Source organism: Lutjanus erythropterus, chromosome 6, assembly GCF_056507025.1.
Source record: "Lutjanus erythropterus isolate fLutEry1 chromosome 6, fLutEry1.hap2, whole genome shotgun sequence".
Lineage (NCBI taxonomy): Eukaryota > Metazoa > Chordata > Actinopteri > Lutjaniformes > Lutjanidae > Lutjanus > Lutjanus erythropterus.
Window position 1 is genome coordinate 9,806,106 of NC_139322.1, and position 20,002 is coordinate 9,826,107.

The following is a 20,002-nucleotide window of genomic DNA, read 5'->3' on the forward strand; positions in this document are numbered from 1 at the left end:
TTATGGGTAATGTAGTTTAGCGTCACGTGCTCCCTCACAGCTGCTCCGTTAAAGGGGATTTAAGGGCAATGCACAAAATCCTGAGCGGCACGAAGGCATTTTAAATAAAGAATAAAAAGCAGTGGTGTTTTGATATATTTTTTTTATTTATTTGTTTATTTTGCGACATTAAAAAAAGTTTAACAGAGAGAGAGAGAGAGAAAGAGGTAGAGACAGTAAGAGACAGATAGTTAATAATTAATTAATTAATCACAGAATAGATCAATAACTTGACAGATTGTCATGGAGCTTCCTCATCACAGTTCATAGTCAGTCCGTAAAGATTATGTCTGTTTGTCGTGCAGACGGGGAACAAAAACGCTGCCAGCTTCCAGCAGCATGAATCTGGACGTCGCCGCTCGCCGGGTGCGTCTATCCCACAAAACTGATTCACATTTGAGTTTATTTGTGTAAATATCCCATAAATCCACAGCATTCAACTTCCTCCAGAAACATGGCTATGATATCCTCCCAAAGGAACCTGTGAAAGACAGAAATACTCATTTTTCCCAACATTTGAAGACATTTTGAAAATTGTACTTGAAGGCATAATATCCAACTTTTCCCTAAAAAATGCATGGACTCATATAAACATAAACCCACCTTTTTATTCTACCTGTGAGAATGTGCAAAGAATATAATTTGCTCAATACAATACAACAAGTATGGTGTCCATAAATTACATGTCCCTATTTTGTTATCTACGCACTGAAGGCGTCTAACTGCTATATGTCAGCATACATTAGATAGCGTGCTGATATCATACAGCTGCCACGAGCAGTGGCGCTCTAACCAAATGGTTGTAGCTAGCTAGTGACATTAATAGAAACTTGACTTTAGGCTACAAAAAAGAAATAAATATTACAATATTCTAATTTAAATGAATTGTAAGATGGTTGTATACTTGAATGCCTGCCTCCTATTATTTTTCCAAAATCTCTGCTCTCAGTGTCACTTATTAATTATTAAGTTAACCAAGACTAATTGAATGCAGAGGCAATTATGTAATATCATAACGCAGATGGATTTTATAGTCTCACATTTACAACCAGCCCCTTAAGGGTGACCATCATGCTAATGTGGCCCAGGATGAGATTGAGTTTGACACCCCTGCTTTAAATCATCACTTATGACGCATGTCTGAGTTCTGCTTTTACTGTAATTAGCATGCCTTGTTTCTCAATTCTTAAATTTTATATTGATTTTAGGTTGCCAACTTCACATCTGGCCAGGGACTAGCCTTTTGGCTAATTCTGGGATATTTAGAGCATTGGTTATTAATACGCACTGTCCCTGAGAAATAAATGAATAAATGAATAAATAAATGTGGTGGTGTCTGTATCTGCAGAGACTCAGCCATCTGCCTGTATTTTCTTCTTTTCTTTTTTTTTTCTGTACTTGGGACATTTCTGGACTGCAGTAAGTTTGGCAGCAGTGTGCAGCCCTCAGCCCATACAGTGCACAGGCTTCGACTTCAGGACTCGACAAAAACGAAGTTACAACGCTGTTTCCATCTCTTCACTCTGCTCTCTGTCTGTGAGAGCTGCAGGAAGAGTTTTACACACACACACACACACACACACACACAGGCAGAGCAGACTGAGGTTCACTTTGGCTGCACTCAAACAAAATATTACATTGTGCAGAAAGGTGGGCGTGTTTATTTGTGCTTTATAACATAACTGCTGTGAAACAATTGGACAAATTATGTTTTGTGTCTCTTTTACTTCTTTGTTCTCACTGATGGTGCTCCCTCACTTCATTGAGTCTATATATACTCGTAAATATACTTGCTGTTTAACCACATGCTTGCGTTCGTGTCTGTGTAGCTTTCATTTCTGAGGAGGCACACAACCATCGCTCCAAATGTATGTGGGATATGTGAGGCAGCCATGTATGGATGCATATGTGAATGTGCAAATAAAAGCAAGTATATCTCTGGACTAACTGTTGCCCCGTTTCCCCTGTTTATGCTAAGCTAAGCTAACCGTCTAATGGCAGTTGCTTCACATTCACTCTGTACAGACATGAGCATAGTATCTATCTTTACATCTAAATCTCACCCAGAAAGTTAAGAAGCATATTTCCTAAAATGTCAAACTGTCCCTTTAAGGTGAATGTTTGAGAATGCAGAGGTAAAAAAAATGTAGACACACACCCTCACCTCTGCTGAGCAGCTGCAGGTTACGTCCCTCCTCCTGCACCTGAAGCTGCAGCACCTGTTGCAGCAGCTCCTGCCGCAGCGTTTCCTGCACGAGCCCCATCCTCTCCAGCTTCTCCCCGTTCAGACGCAACAACGCACGGCCTGCAAGGTGAAAGCAGAGAGCTCGAAAATAAATGTCATTATTATTTTGTAAGTCATACAGTATGTGTTCTGATTGTCTGAGCAGAGAGACCTGTGATGGCGTGTTGCGAGAAAGCCTCCACGTAGGTTAGGTAGTTGTGTGGACAGTGTTTCTTCAGCCATTTGCAAACATCTTGTTGTGACCAGAGCACGACGGGACGGATCAGACTGGGCTGTGTTGGACTTGTGTGATATATCCCATAATTGTCACTGGAACGGTACTGCAGTCAGACACACAGACAGACAGACAGTAAGACATACAGATAAATAAAGACAAGATGAACATGCATTAGAAGAACGGTTAATTATTATTAAATATGATGCTAGAGCCAGCAGCCTGTTAGCTTAGCTTAGCATTAAGATTGGAAACAGGTGGAAACTGCTAGCCTGCCTCTGCCCAATGAGAGATTGGGATTTAGTATTTTCCAAAACACAGGATGTCAAATGCAGTGTGCCAAAAATACCAGGATGTCCTTCTGCATTCGGTCACATTTTGGGACAAACAGGACAGAATTTGGGATTCAGGACAATGTTGAAAAAAAACCAACACACTAGCTAACTAGTCAGATAATCAATCATCAGTTGTCAATCATTAGGTAGCTAGTTTGCCAGCATATTGCTAACATTAGCTTACTTAACATGCAACTAGCCTATATGTATGTAACTTTTACAGGTCTCACAAAAAGATCTTTTGTCTTCAAATTTTGTTTTTCTTTTAAACATAGACTATCCCAGCTCACAGCAGGTCAGGAGTGCAGGAAACAGGACAGGGACAAGTTATCAGAGGTTTCACTGGGTACCAAGCTTGCTCAGCTGTTATTGGAGCACAGAGCAAAAACAGACGGGACTTTAGAGAGGTCAACTCTATGCATACTGCATGCAGCACTGTGTATTTTGGAAGGGCAGCTGCAGTACGTAAAGTAAAATAAGAAAAAAAAACGTGATTTTGAACGCAGCTACAGTTACGTTTGGATGGAGCCAGACTGGTTTTTTACTCCTGTTTTCAGTCTTTATGCTAAGCTAAGCTAACCGGATACTGGTTGCAGCTTCATATTGACTTTTAAGTGTTATCAGTCTTCTCTCCTAACACTCGGCAAGGAAATTTAATGTCATGCAGCTGAACTTAACAAGACAACACTGAAACTGGCGAGCAGAACAGCCCCTCGATTCTGTGGTGTGTCGTGTTGACTGGAGAAATGATGGATGGGAGGCTTGTGTCTATTTCTGTGCTTTATTGTGTGAATAGGAGGGGTTATACTTGCTTGACTCTGCAGCAACGTTTCATCAAGTCACACCCAAGAGCCACTGAGGCTACACTAATGCATACATGGTCAGTGGAATCACACACACACACACACACACACACACACACACACACACACAAATAGGTCCCCACCGTTATAAAAAACGCATTCACCTAAATGTCAGTGTTTTTCTCTAAAGCTGCATCTTGACCTTCCCTCTCGCTTTGATGTTTGTTCCACTCACACCACACTATCTTCTTTGTGATCTGACCTTAAAGGCCACTGTGACATCCATGAAATGATGCGATCAGATCCACAAACATGATGCGTGATCTCTGCAAACGCGGCCGCTCAGCTTGTAACATTCAGCATTAAACACTTTACGACAGACAAACATTCTGAGAAACAGATGCACACAGATGGATCCATACTGTACATGAGTGACTGGTAAGATCATCCCTCTATAAGAGCAAAAGCAAGTTTCAAACTCATTAAAACACACGGACATCATCTTGACCATACATGCTTACAGATCAAACACTCTGAGTCTGCATAGAAGTGAACTTCTAAGTTGTCTGCAGGATGAGCGAACACGCAGCAGCAGCAGCAACAGCAGCGCAGACACGGGAGCATGAAGGCCAGTGTGATCATGGAATCCAGCTCCCTTTAATCTTAAAGATGTACAGGATGTAAAACTATGTGGGACCAATCAAACTGCGCCTTTGATCAGTCAGTCTGGTTTTAAAAATTCAGCAGGTTCAGCGTTTCTCCAACTCAAGATTTTCTCAGATGCAGCAGCAAAAAAAAAAAAAAAAAAAAAGAAAGAAAAAAGGAAAAAGAAAAAGGCTGGCTCACATTTAAGACTCAGCAGGGCAGAATTTGTGCTCGAGGTGTGTGACAGTGTTTTCAGAGTGATAATGACTCCATATACGAGTGCAACATTTTAATAAATATAGACTACGTTCCACTAAGAAACATCCAGTACATTTTTAATATTAGCTTACACCTTTATATCCACACATGATCTGATTAAACACAGAGAGACATAAATAATAATGATTCCTTTGTGAGAAACAAATGTGCTTGTGGCTTAAAATCCAGCATAATGAGTTATTCTTCAATACAAAAGCCTATCAACGTCCTCTTACAAGTTAAACAAAAATCCAGCTGATTTAGCTCCTTGTAGAAAACTGTTGGTTCAAGTCTTGTCACACTTGATTATTGGTGAGTAATGAGGTCCAGCGCACCGATAAGTAATTTAAATAGTTTACATGTGGCACTGAAGAAATCAGCTCGTAAACTGTAGCTCTTCAGTGTCCATTCAAAGCAGCAGTGGTGCTGAAAATCTGTACTCAAGTACAAGTACTGTCACATCGCTAAAATACTCAATTACAAGTAAAAGTTCTGGTGTTAGAGTAGTATCCATCTTAAAAACTACTTTTAACCGTTGATGTCACAGCCACCTCTCCGAACTAGGGTTGCCAATTTTGCACATTTTCCTGAACCGAAACGCTAACAACTGATTAATCGTTAATAATTTATAAGATACAAAACACCTTTTTTTCCCCTCATTTGGTTCCATCAGACAAAACAAGGTCAAATGAGGTACAAATTACCGCCGTGTCTATTGATTAAATATCCATGAATACATTTTTCAGTGGTTAAATTCTTGACGGGAATGAAATGATTAATGATCACTCCAGATGTGTGCAGCTGCAGCGGTCTGTTTTGTCCTGTTTTTCTTTGGCCCGTTTGTGATCTGATCAAAAATGCAGATCAAAGGTTTGGATCTTAATGCAAATTGTACTCTGTACTCAGCTATGATTTTAAAAGTATCTAAGTAGATTGCATCTTGTAATGCATACTTAAGTACGACCTCAAAATCTACTCCTAAAAGTACAAGCACACCAAAAAACTACTTAATTACAGTAATTTGAGTATTTGTAAGTAGTTACTTCCAACCCTGCAAAGCAGCCAAGAATAATCGTTTAAGTTTTTTTTTGTCACATTTCTTCTGACTGTATTTGATACAAAATAAGAAAGAGTGTTTCAGAGTGATGACTCCAATTAAGAGAGCAGAGTAAAATTTTAATGAATCATAAATACCTACATTACATTTTAATGTCATTTTAAGATTATTTATGTGGCACTGATGTTTCAGTACAGAGTGTTTGCACTGACAACACAGTCTGGTCAATTTGGAGATACTGGGATGTAAACAACAACAGAGTGGACTGCACGCTGAATAATCAAATTCAAGCCTGATGAAGCTCAGCGTAGGTTCAATCAATCTTTACGCCTCATTCATCCCTAACTATCTCTCTTTACCCACTTATTCTCAATCAGCTGTCCAACCAACCACAGCCTCCGTCAGCCAATCATGTCGTCGTGTCAAAACTTTAAATCTGTTCTCCTCTCTGCTGTCGCCAGCTGTCATTTCTGCAGAGCTGACCCTCCTCCACCCCCGTTCTCCTCCGGTTCTTCTGATCCAGCGCCCAGGTTGAGCTCATCAGAAGTCCAGTCCTCATCTCATCCCGATCCTCAGCCGTTCCTTCACCACCACCACCACCACCAGCGTCTAGACTCCATCGGGGGGGTTTCCTTTACTAATCACAGCCTCAGTAACTCCTTTATACGCGATGATGTCATGACGGAGCCAAAACTTTTCACATTTCTCTCTCAACTGTGCACACATCAAACAAACATATTTTGTACGCTCTGAACAAAGTCTCTCCTGGTTGAACTCTGGGATGTCTAAACCACGGAAGAGTTCAGGACACAACTGAAGAGCTTTTGGTTTGACAGTGTGTGGACAGTGAGGCTCAGGATCAGCTCATCAATAACGTGTTGTGAACTGATGCTGACATTCGTGACATTTAACTAAATATCTGAGACTTTTAAGATTTCCAGTCTACTGGTAGAACTATGTGGATCAAAATGTTGATTTGTCATAGATATATAAACAATTAAAACCTCCCTATTCGACCAATTTATTAAAGAAGTAGCCTGATGAGAAACTAGTTTGTTATATTTCATGGTTGACTAAAATTGACCATTTTGAGAAACAACTGCTGCCTTTAAATGGACAGTTTCCACTAATAAGGTTTTAAATATCACAGGACAGGTGTGTTCATATGAACGGTGCTTTTGTTTAAATTACATTCATAATCTTTTAAATATATTTATATCTACAACTCGATAACCTTTCCTCCAAGAGAAATATCTCCTCATTTGGCTTCAAATCAAACATGATGAGTTATTCTTCAATACAAAAACCTATTAACACGTTAAACAAAAATCCAGCTGATTTTGCTGCTTGTAGAAAACTAATGCAGTTTAAGTGTCACACTTGATTATTGTTGAGTAATGAGGTCCACTGCACCTATAAGTAATTTAAAATAGCTTGCATGTAGCACAGAGCAACAATGAATAATCATTAGTCTCTCTTTTATTAAAAAAAAAACTGTTTACATTACTTTCTACTGTAAAACAGAACTAAACATTTATCCAGAGTTTGTTTGTTTTAATGTCCAACATGAACATGCCATGATAATAAAGGCATTTTAATTGTTTTAAGAGAGAGTGCACTTCATAGAAATCTGTTCTTTTTTTCAGACATGCTTATTTTACTCAATATCTGTGGGAAATATATCCTCCTGCGGCACCACAAGGTATTTTAATAACTATAAACAAAAGTGCAGCTCCTTGTAGAAACCTAATGTCTAACCGTTGGTTTGTGCATTAGCGTTGTCGCACTTGTTTATTGTTGAGTAATGAGGCTCAACACACCAAGAAGTAAATTAAATAGTTTACTGTGTTCAAACAGAGCAGCAATGAATAATAATTAGTGCTTTATACAACACATCAGCAGAACTAAATGAGCATTTTTTCTTTATAGAAACTTGTTGTTCTTCTCAGACAGACATCATTATTTTATATGAGGGTATTTTTTGTAATTGCTTCATGCAGTTTAATGTAAAGGTCAGAAGTTATAAATTCTCAACAGATTTTTCTTTTTATTTTAGCACAGAAAGAAGTAAACTATATGACAAAAACTGTCTCTTATGAATCCATGCTGACTAGGATGACTAACCGTGCTCAAGGACCAGTAGTTATTCTTTTTTTAAATTATTATAATTATTAATTTTAATGTTTATGTTTATGTTTATTTATTCAACTTTAATTTTGCTATTTTGATTGCTTTTTTGGGGGACTGGGGCTGGTGCTGCGCCCCCGCTTGTACGCATCTCTTTTAGCCTGTTTCTATTGAATTTTTATTTTTGTTCGTCAAGATTGAGTGTCTCATTTGATGTGCAGAGCTGTGACGTACCGACCCGACCAAAATCAATTCAAATAAAAATTTGAATTATAAAAAAAGAACTGATTTTGCTCCAATACTGATGGAGAGAGCTACTCGTTGTGCTTTATTTGTGGTTTGGGGATTTAATTTTCTTCTCTGACAGCTGGTAATGTTATGTCAAAGTCAAATATTGCACTAGATTTAGTTTTTTTTTTTTTTTTTTGAGTTGTTGTGATGTTTTGTGTCAGTGTTTGTGGAGACTGTTGTTGAGTGTTATTGTGAGGAGGGGAGTCAGACAGTATTATAAATGCACGTGGAGCCCAGGAAGATTAACTTGTGTTGCTGTCACAGCACATGAAGCTAATGGGAATCTAAACAACAAACAAAGACACGTTCAGAGCAGCAAGTTTGAATCCAGTATTTTTCTGCCTCCTGGCTGATTTCCAATCCACCACAGTTTTTTGTATTTTTTTTGTCACTTTTATCTTTATACTTCTCTACAGATAAAAAGCACTGGATATCCCTTATTCTAAATTTTACTTTCAACTTGTCAGCTCAGAGCGGCGCTCCCGTGTCTTTTTTGTTGTGAGCGATCTCATTTCACACCCTCACTTAGCGTCGGCTTCACTGGTGACAGGTGCTGCCTAAAACCCTGCATTTCTGTCATTTGTGGGTCAGTGTGTGAATATTTTGTCGTCAGATTTGGGCCTTTGTATGGATGCGTGTATTCTGAATTATCACACAAAAGACTTCTCATAATGCCTCCAGGGAGAAGCCTGGGGTGGCACCGCTGCCCCCCCCCGCCACTGAAGTCTGATTTTCTTTTGTACGTAGCCTACTTTTGGAGGTACAATTTCTTTTTGAGGACTTAAGAATAAAGCTTGGAAGCTTTATGTTGTGTTTGTACTGTGTTGCTCTGCTGTATTGTGACTGGTAGGAGTATTTATCTTTTATCAAAAAACAAATAAACAAAAGAATTGTACTGTATTCTACTGTAATGTTAGTCACTAAAGTAGAGAGGAATGAGAAATGGTCAAAACAAATGGCTATTATGACATTTTGTGCTTTAGTTCACAAAAACAAGACATTTGAAGACGTCAAATTTGACTTTAGGAAATTGTGATGGACATTTTTCATAATTCTGATAAAATTCTGGATATGCCTCTGTGTGCAGCAGCAAATAAAAGAGTAATTTTAATGTCACTGTGAAGTTTTTTTAACAGGTTTAATTGGAGGCAAACATTTTTCACGGTTCATGAACAGACAGCATTACGACCGCAATAATGTTCCCCCAAAAAAAACCCATGATGCCAGTTCTACCAGGGCTGCAAGTAATTTCTTTCATTACAGACTAATCCTCCAATTCTTTTGTCAGTCAAGTGATTAATTGTCTGGCCTATAAAATGTCAGAAAATTCTGAATATTTCCCGAAGCTAAATTAAATAAGCAAATAGCTTGTTTTGTCTGACCAACAGTCCAAAATCCACTAACATTTTTTATAAAATACGACAAAACAATAGCAGCAGATCCTCAGTATTTAAAAGCTGGAATGAAAGAATATTTGTCATTCTTGCTTAAAAAAATGATGTAAAGAATTAACTGATAAAGATGTTCTGATACCATTCTAAACCATAAAGAAATTATTTTGTGTCAGTGTTCATAATGCAATATTCATACAAAATCCCACGTTGCCATTTCTACTTGGGCTGCAACTAATATTTTTCATTATTAACTAATCACTTAATTATTTTGTTAATTAAATGATTCAATGTTTGGCCAATAAAATGTCAGAAAACTGTGAAGAATGGCCATCACACTTTCCTAAAGCCAAAGGTAAAGAACAAATCGCTTGTTTTGTCTAACAGTTCAAAATCCCAAAATATTTTCATCAAATAAGGAACTGCTCACTATTCAAAAGCTGGAATTTAAAAATATTTAGAGATGTTCTAATATTATTCATCATATAAGGAAAAAAATAGAATGTTTTGTGTCAGACAGTGTTCAAACATCAATATAGTCCCAAAATGTCATGTCATCATTTGTATTTCTACTCTTTTGTATTTCTCCCAATCGTTTTGTCAGTTAAGTGACTAATTGTTTGGCCAATAACAAATAGCCTGTTTTGTCTCACCAACGGTCCAAAAATCCCCAAATACGACAAAATAACAGCAGTAAATCCTCACTATTTAGAAGCTGGAATGAAAGAATGTTTGGCATTCCTGCTAACCGATTAACTGATTATGAAAATAGTTGCCAATTATTATCTTTTAACAATTATTGAATGTATTGTGTTGTTCTGCATTTGGGAAAAGTCAGCAAAAGAACTCCACTGTTTCAAGATGTGCATTATGGAGTGAAGTCTGGAAACTCAGTAGTGTAAGCAAGCAAAATTAAAAGATTAGTGTAAATTAAGTTAAAGGCAAAATCTAATTTAAGTACAATGTCTGCATGTACAGTGTAGTCAGATGACAGAGAGACTATAATCCACGTGCACGGCGCACTAGTGAGGACTCTGTGGTTGCAGAGTGGGAGAGTGTCAAAGACCACAACATGCAGAAGAAGAGTAATTAAAACCAGCTGAAGGATGAAGAGCCGAACTGTGGAGGAAGTGAAATTACTGTCCACATGTTCCAGAGCAGCACGCCTTCCAAACACACAACGCTGGTTAAAGTTTATGTCCCCTCCAAACAAAAATAAACCGACCACTACGTTATGTGCATCCAAGAGGATTGAAGCAAACAAACAACAGACTGTATACAACTCTGTTATCAGTCCAGCCCAGTTCTATGTCTGCAGCTTTAGCTTCAGCTCATTACCGCCTTTAAAGAGCCTTCCACGGGGTGAAGACAAAGGCGCGGGCTGTCTGACTTGTAACTATGGGCTTTAAATGAGGCCAGTTTACAGCACAAATGGATCGTCTCTGCTGATGGCAGTGACTGTGCAGGCAGACAACGCTACATCAGATAAGGACATGCTATCAACTAAAAAAACTGAATTTAAACTGGAACAGGATGGCTACTGGAAGTGGATCTGAAGACGTTTCACATAAAGAGATCCAAAACTGTTTATTACCCTGCAACAGCAGTCACAGGCTGTATGTTATCAAGGATTCAGTATCAAACTAAATTCTGTTTCTTTCAGCTCTCAGTCACCAGACACAGTGTTGCTGCAGCAGCATACCACGAGTGTTGGAGGACCTGTGCTATTTAAAGCCATGCTAAAAGCCTGTTAGAGCCCACCAACCCGCTGGGGAGAGAGCGACTTCCATTCTCTGCTAACAAAGTGCCCATTTGCAACAATGGATGGTGACCGGCAGCATTTGCCAGAATATGATTTTTTTTTTTTTCCTTTCAGACTTTTCTGTGCAGAAATCTGACAGCAGTCACTGAATACCAGCGAGGAGCGTTTCCATGTGTACTCATGTTGACAAGACGACAAGGAAATGACTTGTTTTAATGACTTCTTAAGAAACCACTGAGTTATGTGAAGGAATGCAGTGAGACTGAAAACAGATAACACCACTACTTTCTTGCTATCATCTTTCCTGCTATAAAGATCTTTTATTCCACATGATCCAACCCGTGCAATTAGTATGAATCAAACAGGGATGATAACAATTAACTGATGATCAATTAATCGGTTGTTGAGAATTTAAACGATCAAGTAAAATTTAATCAATCTGCTGCCAAATTAAGATCTGGGATCTAACCAAGATTATTTTTATGAGCACGCTCTGCATGTTATCTGACATTCAAGTACTGCATGTTTCACAGGCAATGTAATGCTGTCAGAAAAAAAAGCTATATGTTGCTGTGGAAATAAAGCTTTGATTGAGGAGGAAAAATGCACTTATTATAGTTTGGTATAAGAAAAAGTGTTGCCATTTTTAATGTTACCAATGATCGATCAAGAACAGTGCTTAGTGACGATCTTCAGATAAATATTAAGAATTATTTTGGAACAATTCAAAGGAAGCGTTCACACAAAACAAGGGCCTGTACTTGCTGTTCTGCCATTTAAAATCAAACAGGAAATGTAATTATCCTCACTTTTTGTGTAAGGAAACGTAACATATAATGATACTGCTGCTATTGTGCACAGTGGCGGCTGGTGAATTTTTGTCCGGGGGGAACTATAGACCTTTATTTGCACTTGCAGAACTAAATGAACATGTTTTTTTTTTTAGCCTAATGGAACTGGCTGAGCTAAGGTAAGATAAATGACTTCAATAAGTGCATATCCTTTTTAATAGTTATATCTTATTTTACAAAGTATGCTAAAAGACTAAAGTAGGAAAAATCACAAACCTTCAGACAATGGAGGGAAATTATGAACACAGCAGAGTCACTGAAATGCTAAGAGGCCAAGATGGTTTTTTTCCCTTTTTCAGAGTGTGGGTTATGTAGCATTAATGATTTAAGATGTCCGTTGTGCTGCTAAGTTTGTGTTCCACTTGGACAGTGGAAGCCAGTTAGCACACTCGTTAATGTTAGACCAGGGGCAGGGTAAGGGTTGCATGGGGACACGACAGGATCAGAGGACGGTCGGCGCGTCAGCAGCAACAACAAAGCTGGAACGTTTTGAAGACAAGTCATAAATTCCTGCAAGATGTGTCATCGCTGCTGCACAGTGACAAATGTGCTTGTCAAAACAGTTGGCAATAGATCAGTAACCTTTTAGCCGTCGACCTGGAAACCTGAAAAAAATAAATGTAAACAAGTCTGAGGAGCATGCGTTATGCTATGTTTTTTCCACCAGTCATCAGACGCCTGAACTGGCTGTGCAATTTCATCAATCATGAGACCAGTTTGACACAAAATAATACAGTGAGACTTTTGCCATCGCGTGCCGTGTCCTTTACTGTAATCCTCAAGTTAAATGTGTGGCATCAAGGTAAGTATGTAAACAAATACGTTCTGCCGGTTGTCTACAGTGTGTCTGTTGGAATTAAAGTTATGTTACAAACTATTTTTGCTGCCTGACAGGACAGATATTGTACCAGTCACATGACCAATACAGCATAACACGGAAGTGGATTTTCACTCCTGTTCCATCCCACTTCTGCAAAAATACTCCTGTCCCGTCCCAACCCCAGGAGAATGATAGCGTCCCATCCTGTTCCTGTCAAGTGCATGCAAAAAAAAACTGACCTATCGTTATTATAATTCCCACTCCCGTTGATTTTTTTCCCTGTCCCGTCCCAGTCCTGTGATCAATAGTGAAACTGACTCACATCCCACACATCTCCTGTGCATTTCCTGAAAAATGTCTCTAAAATGCCTCTAATGACCAACACCGATGTTGTCTGTCAATAAGTATGCAAGTCAGAATAAACACCAAGGACATATACTGATTTCTTATCTAAAATGGATTAAATTTTGATGTTGTTTGATTGGAAGCTATATTAAACAGAAATAAACACATCTCGTCGACCTTGGAGAATGAAGAAAGCTCGGGGGGTTTATCACACGCGGGCTGTTCGACATGTTGAGGTCATGTAGATGTTCAGTACCTGCAGGGCTTCCGTGCCCGGCTGCTGCAGCAGCTTCACCGTCCTGCCTCCTGCGGTTTTCTGTCCGCGGCCGTCATGCCAGGTTAGATTCCCACCTGTCCGTCGACTCAGCTGGTGCTTGAAGTCCTCGGGCAGAGCCCTGTACTCCACAGCTGGCCTGCAGAAACTGAAACTGGAAGCCGCTGGAGAGATAAAAGCAGGAGGTGTAATGATTAGACAGCCGGATCCGCCTGTAACCACTGACGATGTAAAATCAGCAGGAGACACGCACAGTAAAAACTCCCTAAAGGGTGCGTGACTTGAAAACAAAACCCACCTGGACACCCTGTCTGTCATTTAGGGATGATCTCACTACAAAGTACCTGCTCACACATGCTCCATCAACACAGTCTTAGAAATAAGGGTTCCAAAATGACCCAGAACATTTACTTCTGAAGAACCCTTTCATGAACAGAGGGTTTGACAAAGCTCCTTTGTAAGACTAACTACCCATTTATGGAAGAAAGAGTTCTCCAAGGATTGTTAAAGTCACAGGTGTTAAAAGATCCTCAGTTCAAATAGTATTTTTAAATGTATCTGCAAATCAAATCATTTTACAGGCTATTCTTAGATCCCCCTTGGTGGTTCTAGATTAAACCCTTGGAATATAACATGTATGGGTTCTAGATGACACAATTAGACTATGAAAGTGTTCTTAGTATATCCCAGGGTTAGTTCTGGCTTAAATGCTTGGAATATAAAATGGTTCTCAGTAGAACCCCCTGGGTGGGTTCTAGATGAAACCCTTGTTATACAAACAGTGTGGGTTCTAGATGAAACCCTTTGAATATGTAAAGGTTCTCAGGACAAACCCTTCGATAAATTCATTCTACACGTGTTCTTGTGTTGTTGCCTGGTGTTGAACCCCATGTGTGGGTTCTAGATAAAACCCTTGAAACATGACAGGGTGCTGGTTCTAGATGAAACCCATCTAATATTAAAAAGTTCTTGGTCGAACCCCTGTTGACGGTTGTCTTGGTAACCCTTTATGTTGGCTTCTAGGTAGAACCCCTTGAAAGGATTCCTGATGGAACTTTTATGAAGAGTTCTACTGGGATCCAAAAATGGTTCTCCTATGCGGACAACTATATGGATCCCTATATGTTTCTAGTTAACACCTTTAATTCTAAGCGCGTCCTGATCAGGCACGAGGCGGCGTTGAAAGTTATCCGAGCCTGGACACACTCCTCTGTAATTCATGCACGCCATGTCAGCGTTGCGGCACCACTATCACTTTGTGCAGAGCTTGTAGGTGAATGTCAGAGCTGCGAGATGAGCCACTTTCTCATCATTACGACGCGGCCCGCGGGCAGACATCCAAACCCACTCAACAGCAGGTGGCATCCCAACATCCAGTAATTAAAGAAAGTGTGGAACTACAGTAAACACGCTGTTGCTGGCACAGATCCTGGCAGAAAGCCACGGGTCATTACTGATTCATGTGCCAGATTGGAAGAATTTTCTTACCGTGTTTGAAGCCGCGTGTGCAGCTGTGTTTGTGCGCGCGTTAACGTGCATTTTGAATATCTTAAATTGACTAAGAGAATTTGAAAAGAGGACAGAACGAGAGAGACTGTCGGGGGAGACGAGGGTTTGAGGAGATGAAAGAGTGGCTTTTGGTTTTCCAGCTTTGTGCCTCTCCTCCGTGTCATTCAACATCACCCGCTGAGAGCGCAGCAAAGCCGAGTCCTGCAATCATCAAGGCAAAACCAGCAGCATCAGTTTATTATGAATAAAACTCTGGATGTGATTTTTGTTTCTTTGAGGTGCAACTCCAAGACTCTGTACGTGAGCTCTCCTTCACAGGGTTATTACTCCCCCAGGCTGCAGCTGTAAACGCAAATGTGCCTCTTTCCTGGATTAAATACAGATAATTAAGACCACTTGTCAGACAGAGTTTTTTCTTCCGTTAGTTTTGCCAGTTTATGGGAGGAAAAAGTCCTCGTTAACTAACACACACATAAACTGCCAGCACGGGACGGAAAACTCTTTCATACTGTGAGACGTCTTGGCCTGTCTGCCTGCAATATGTCTCACTTCTTATTTTGGTTGAATCTACACTGTAGACCGGAGCTTTTTTTTCACAGAATTTAAACCTTTCCGACTTTGACACAGAAAACAACACATAAGTAGGGATGTACGATCAATATCAGGACTGATAAATTATAGACCGATAATGGGAAATTTGTATTATTATTTATTATTCTAAAAGTGAACTTATAGCGATTTGTTTTGACAGATAATGTCAAAGCATTTAATTTGAATTCTTAAGACAAAATGCTCTATAAAAGCTGAAGTATGTTTGCGGAGCTGCAACGATTAGCTGATTAATTGATTAGTCAATCAGCTGCCAACTATTTTGACAAGTGATTAATCGTTTCAGTCATTTTTCAAGCAAAAATACCAAACATTTGGTGCTTCCAGCTTTTTAAATGTGACTTTTTGTTGCTTTTCTTTGTCATTTATGACAGTAAATGAAGAGTCTTCGGGTTTTGGACTGTTGGTTGGACAAAAGAAGACATCTGAAGACGTGATGTTGGGCTCAGGGAAACTATGATGAGCATTTTTCACAATTTTTCGACATTTCATGGACTAAATGATTAATCGTGAAAAGATTCTGCAGAGTAATCGATAACGAAAATAACCGTTGGATGTTTGTAAAGTTTTTTTTAGATACTCTACCAAAAAAAGAACATTTGAAGAGTCAGAATTGCTGTTTTTGTTTGTTTGAACAGTGATATCAGGTAGATTTGGTTCAGTCAAGGTTGGGGAACATTAAATCTTTCTTACCCTCAAACTACAAGTTATACAAACTTCTTCCTAAAATAGAAAAATGTAAAATTATCAGCCATCCAAGATTACTGTTCCTCTTTGGGAAATATACAGGCTATATCCATCTGTGGCTTAAAATGCAACACAATGAGTTATTCTTCAATAAAAAAAAACAATAAACAAGTTAAACAAAAATGCTCCTTGTAGAAAACTAATGTTGGTTCAAACATTAGTCTTGTCACACTTGATTACTGTTGAGTAATGAGGTCCAACAAACCCCAGAAGTAATTTAAATAGTTTACTGTACACACAGAGAAACCATGAATATTAAATCATCCATCTCAGCTACATCTGAACCCGCCTAAACCTCAGGTGTGTATATGAACTACAAAAATGTTAAGTTATTGGTTATCTTATTGGTGTCGGCCATGAGAAGCAGATAACTGTTGTTCATCTGTATCAGCTGAAAAAAAAAAATCCATATTGTGGACACACATGCTACACCAATTTTCACCAGGACTGTCACTGCATTTGGAATAAAATTAAAAGATGAGCATCAAATTAGAGCTGCAAGGATTAGTCGATTAATCAGTTAAGTTTTGAACTATTAAATTAATCATCAACTAATTTGATAATCGATTAATCATTTTGCGTCATTTTTTAATAAAAAAAATCTCTGATCTAAGCTTCTTAAATGTGGATATTTTCTGCTTTCTTTATTCATATATGGCAGTAAACTGAATGCATTGTGGACAAAACAAGACATTTGAAGATGTCATGTTGCACTTTTATCAACATTTTTCACATTTTCTGGACCAAAAAAACATATCGATTAAGCAAGAAAATGATCGACAGATTAATCGACAATGAGAATAATTGTTGGTTGCAGCCCTGCGGGAACTTTTTTTTTAATAGAAAAAAAAAATGTCTTGCTGGTATTGACCATGAGATCAGCTGAAAAATATCCATGGTGCACCAGTTTTCGCCATTTCTTACCAAATTTCCTTTTTTTTTCCCACAAAGGCTTACACATTCATAATAAAACAACAGATGCAAATCATTTTAAACTCCACACATAGGAGCTTTAAATGGTAGCTGTCCACTTGCTTAAACTGAGTCTGCAAAGACTGACCACCACACCGTCAGACACACTGGTGATTCTGGTCTCGTCTGCTGCGCTGTCCGTTTCAGCACCAAGTCACTGACCAACCTGCAGCATCCTCCTCTTGTTCCTTAAAGGTAGAATCAGCGGGATTTTTTTCCGAGTCGTTCATAAACGCACCAGACTGATAGCTGAATGTTGAGTCCAATTCCCAGACCGTCAAATGCGCACGGTTTGGTCAGCAGAATAATGAGAAAATGAGGAAATACAGACAGAGGGCAGGGTTCCTGCAGGTACAGACACCATCACACACTTCTACTGGATCATAAGTGATGATTACAAGGGAATATGTCCATAAGAATCAATACTATATTGCTTTTTTAAGGGAAATTCTGCATAATGTGCCTTTAAAATCACCCTAATTTCCTTACAGGCGCTCCTACAGCGCTGAGTTTAAAGTGACTTTCAGGTATTTACTGTGTTGTGTTCTTATTCTGTGCAGTGTTAAGTCTGATTTAATGGAATAGGCGGAGTTTTTAACTGTTTTCTCGCAATACTTTCTCATTGTGAGAGCACAGCAGGCGTTTTGTTACCAGCTGCGATCACAGCATACCTGCAAACCGGTCTCACAAGTACTGAGTCAAATAGATGGACTCAAACCCAACATATGTGGCTGAACTTTAAGTTTACATCGAATTAAGACTATTTTAAAGACTGTTTCCACGAATGTGAAGAAATATGTGAATGTTAAGTGTGTAAATCAGCCTACCGTCCACAGCCATGGTGTTTCGGTGCCGTTTGGATCTAATGAAAGTCTCCCATCGTCTCCGGTGACCGACACTCAGGCTGCGGGTCCTCCTGCTCCCTCCTCCGCTCCCGTCAGCTCCTCTCCGCTCCTCTCAGCGGTGCGTTTACGGCCAAAAGTTTCAGTGAGGTCTTGCAGGAGAAAAGACGCTCCACATCCTCTTTAAGTCTCGCTGGTCTGAGTGGGAGAAAAAAAAAAAAAAAACGCCTTAAAACCAGCTCACGTCGTCCACCGGTGTCACCCCCACGCCTGAAGTTACCGAGGACAGACAGGAATGTCCCCGAGCAGCTGACTGACTGGTTCTGCTGGCTCAGGCGGGAGCGAGCATGTGTGTGCGTGCGTGCGTCGTGTGTGCGCGCGTGTGCGTTTTAACGTGTCGTGAGAATCAGACGCGCGGCTTTTTCTCAAGAGCCTGCATGAGCGCAGCGAGCTCAAAGTGCAGCCCCGGGCCCTGTAATTAACGCAGCCAGTGGAGGCTCTGAAAAACAGGCGGATGAAAAGGCTTCTCATCACTGCAGCATCCAACTTAAGGAATTCCCCTTTGCTTTTTTTTTCCCTGAAGAAAGGGAGCTCTGTGCGCGCCTGTGGGCAGTGGGCCCTCTCTGTGATGGACCCTCTATGTGGGGTTTGTCCAGAAGAGATGCAGGACAACAAGACCGGCTACCAGTGAGATCCTGCTCCCACCTGCCCAGTTACTTTACTGGTCACATATCTGACAATCAGGTGTGGGTGGTGATTACATAATTCAGATGCAAAACATGGTAACTGTTCCATTAGAGTCACAGATAAAAAAAAAAAAAAAAAGATGTGGTCAAATACTTAAAAATATATAAATACATACAAATACAAAACCATATTTTTTAAAAAAAAAGATAGATCATCCAAGGACTCAACATCTAATTTAGAGAAACATTTACAGGTTTACTAGCAAACCTATTAATAGTACAACTACAACTAGTGCTTCTAATACTGGTACTGATGAATATTTTGGGATTATAGGTGGTGATGCTGGTGATAGAGATGGTGTTTGGTCAAAAACACAAGCAAGTTTGAGTGTAAAGTGTATGAAATAAATAAATAAAAGAAAGAAAGAAAAATGCCAGAAGCAAACAAATAAAAAAATAAATAAATCTAAGTGCCATGACTAAAAAAATGAGTTTCAGTTCCATCATTGCATAACAAAATGGTGTGGAAGAAAAGGAGGCATTTCAGAAAAAAATAGGACCCTAGTGGCTCCCATTAATAAATAATTCTCACTTTTTTTTCCAGTTAGCATAATAATCATGAATTCTATTTAACTGACTTCTATTTCCCCAAATGTTGCAGTTAATCAAACGAAGCATCAACAGTGGAGGCATTTTGCAGATACTGGTAATAAGTTTTATGCTCCATCATCAGTACTGTCTGAATCCACTCAGCAGAAGAGATATGTTGGGATCTCCCAGCACAAAAGAGGAGTGCATTAATTTATAAAAAGGGACCTAAAACAAAAGGAGGGCAAACTGAAATTTGTTTATTCGCTGCTAAAAATCTTACTAGAGCTTCGGGGAGTAGCTGAGGGATTGCCCCGGAAGGGTCTGGACTGAAACACATTTTGTGCTCCTCATCTGTATGTTCATAAATATCTCATAATTTTACATCAGGCTGCTCCGGTTCTCAAACTGGTTGAAATCCACAAAACAGCAACCAAAAATCTGACGCTGCAGCAGTTTCAAACTGGAACCAGCAGAAGAAAAACAGACTTTTCTGTGCAGACTGAAACATGATTGTCCCTCCTGAGGCAGACTCTGGCAGGGGACTGTGGCGGTGATGATGATGACAGCTGGTTAGAGAAATGAAGGTGGC

The 20,002-nt window shown here is 39.4% G+C and overlaps 1 protein-coding gene across 2 annotated transcripts; it reads right to left on the minus strand.

Annotated features, from left to right (window-relative positions):
- Positions 1-143: 143 nt before the first annotated feature.
- On the minus strand, positions 144-18,403 carry samd10a (sterile alpha motif domain containing 10a). 2 transcript variants are annotated; one of them, XM_084719962.1, is made up of 5 exons: positions 18,122-18,403; positions 13,440-13,621; positions 2,436-2,604; positions 2,198-2,344; positions 144-520 (listed from the first exon to the last, which is right to left on the minus strand). In XM_084719962.1, exons 1-5 carry the CDS (start codon positions 18,132-18,134, stop codon positions 498-500), a joined length of 534 nt encoding a protein of 177 aa, XP_084576088.1. In that variant the 5' UTR covers positions 18,135-18,403; the 3' UTR covers positions 144-497. The 2 variants fall into 2 exon arrangements, with proteins under 2 accessions (XP_084576088.1, XP_084576089.1); XM_084719963.1 differs by having other exon boundaries at positions 2,204-2,344; positions 18,122-18,401.
- Between the last annotated feature and the right edge of the window lie 1,599 nt (positions 18,404-20,002).

Excerpts from the sequence above, each read along its gene's own strand:
- samd10a (XM_084719962.1), bottom strand. Across the intron at positions 2,605-13,439 it reads CGGGCACGGAAGCCCTGCAG|TACCGTTCCAGTGACAATTA; the intron begins GTACTGAACATC and ends GTCTGACTGCAG. Across the intron at positions 2,345-2,435 it reads CTCGCAACACGCCATCACAG|GCCGTGCGTTGTTGCGTCTG; the intron begins GTCTCTCTGCTC and ends TTCACCTTGCAG.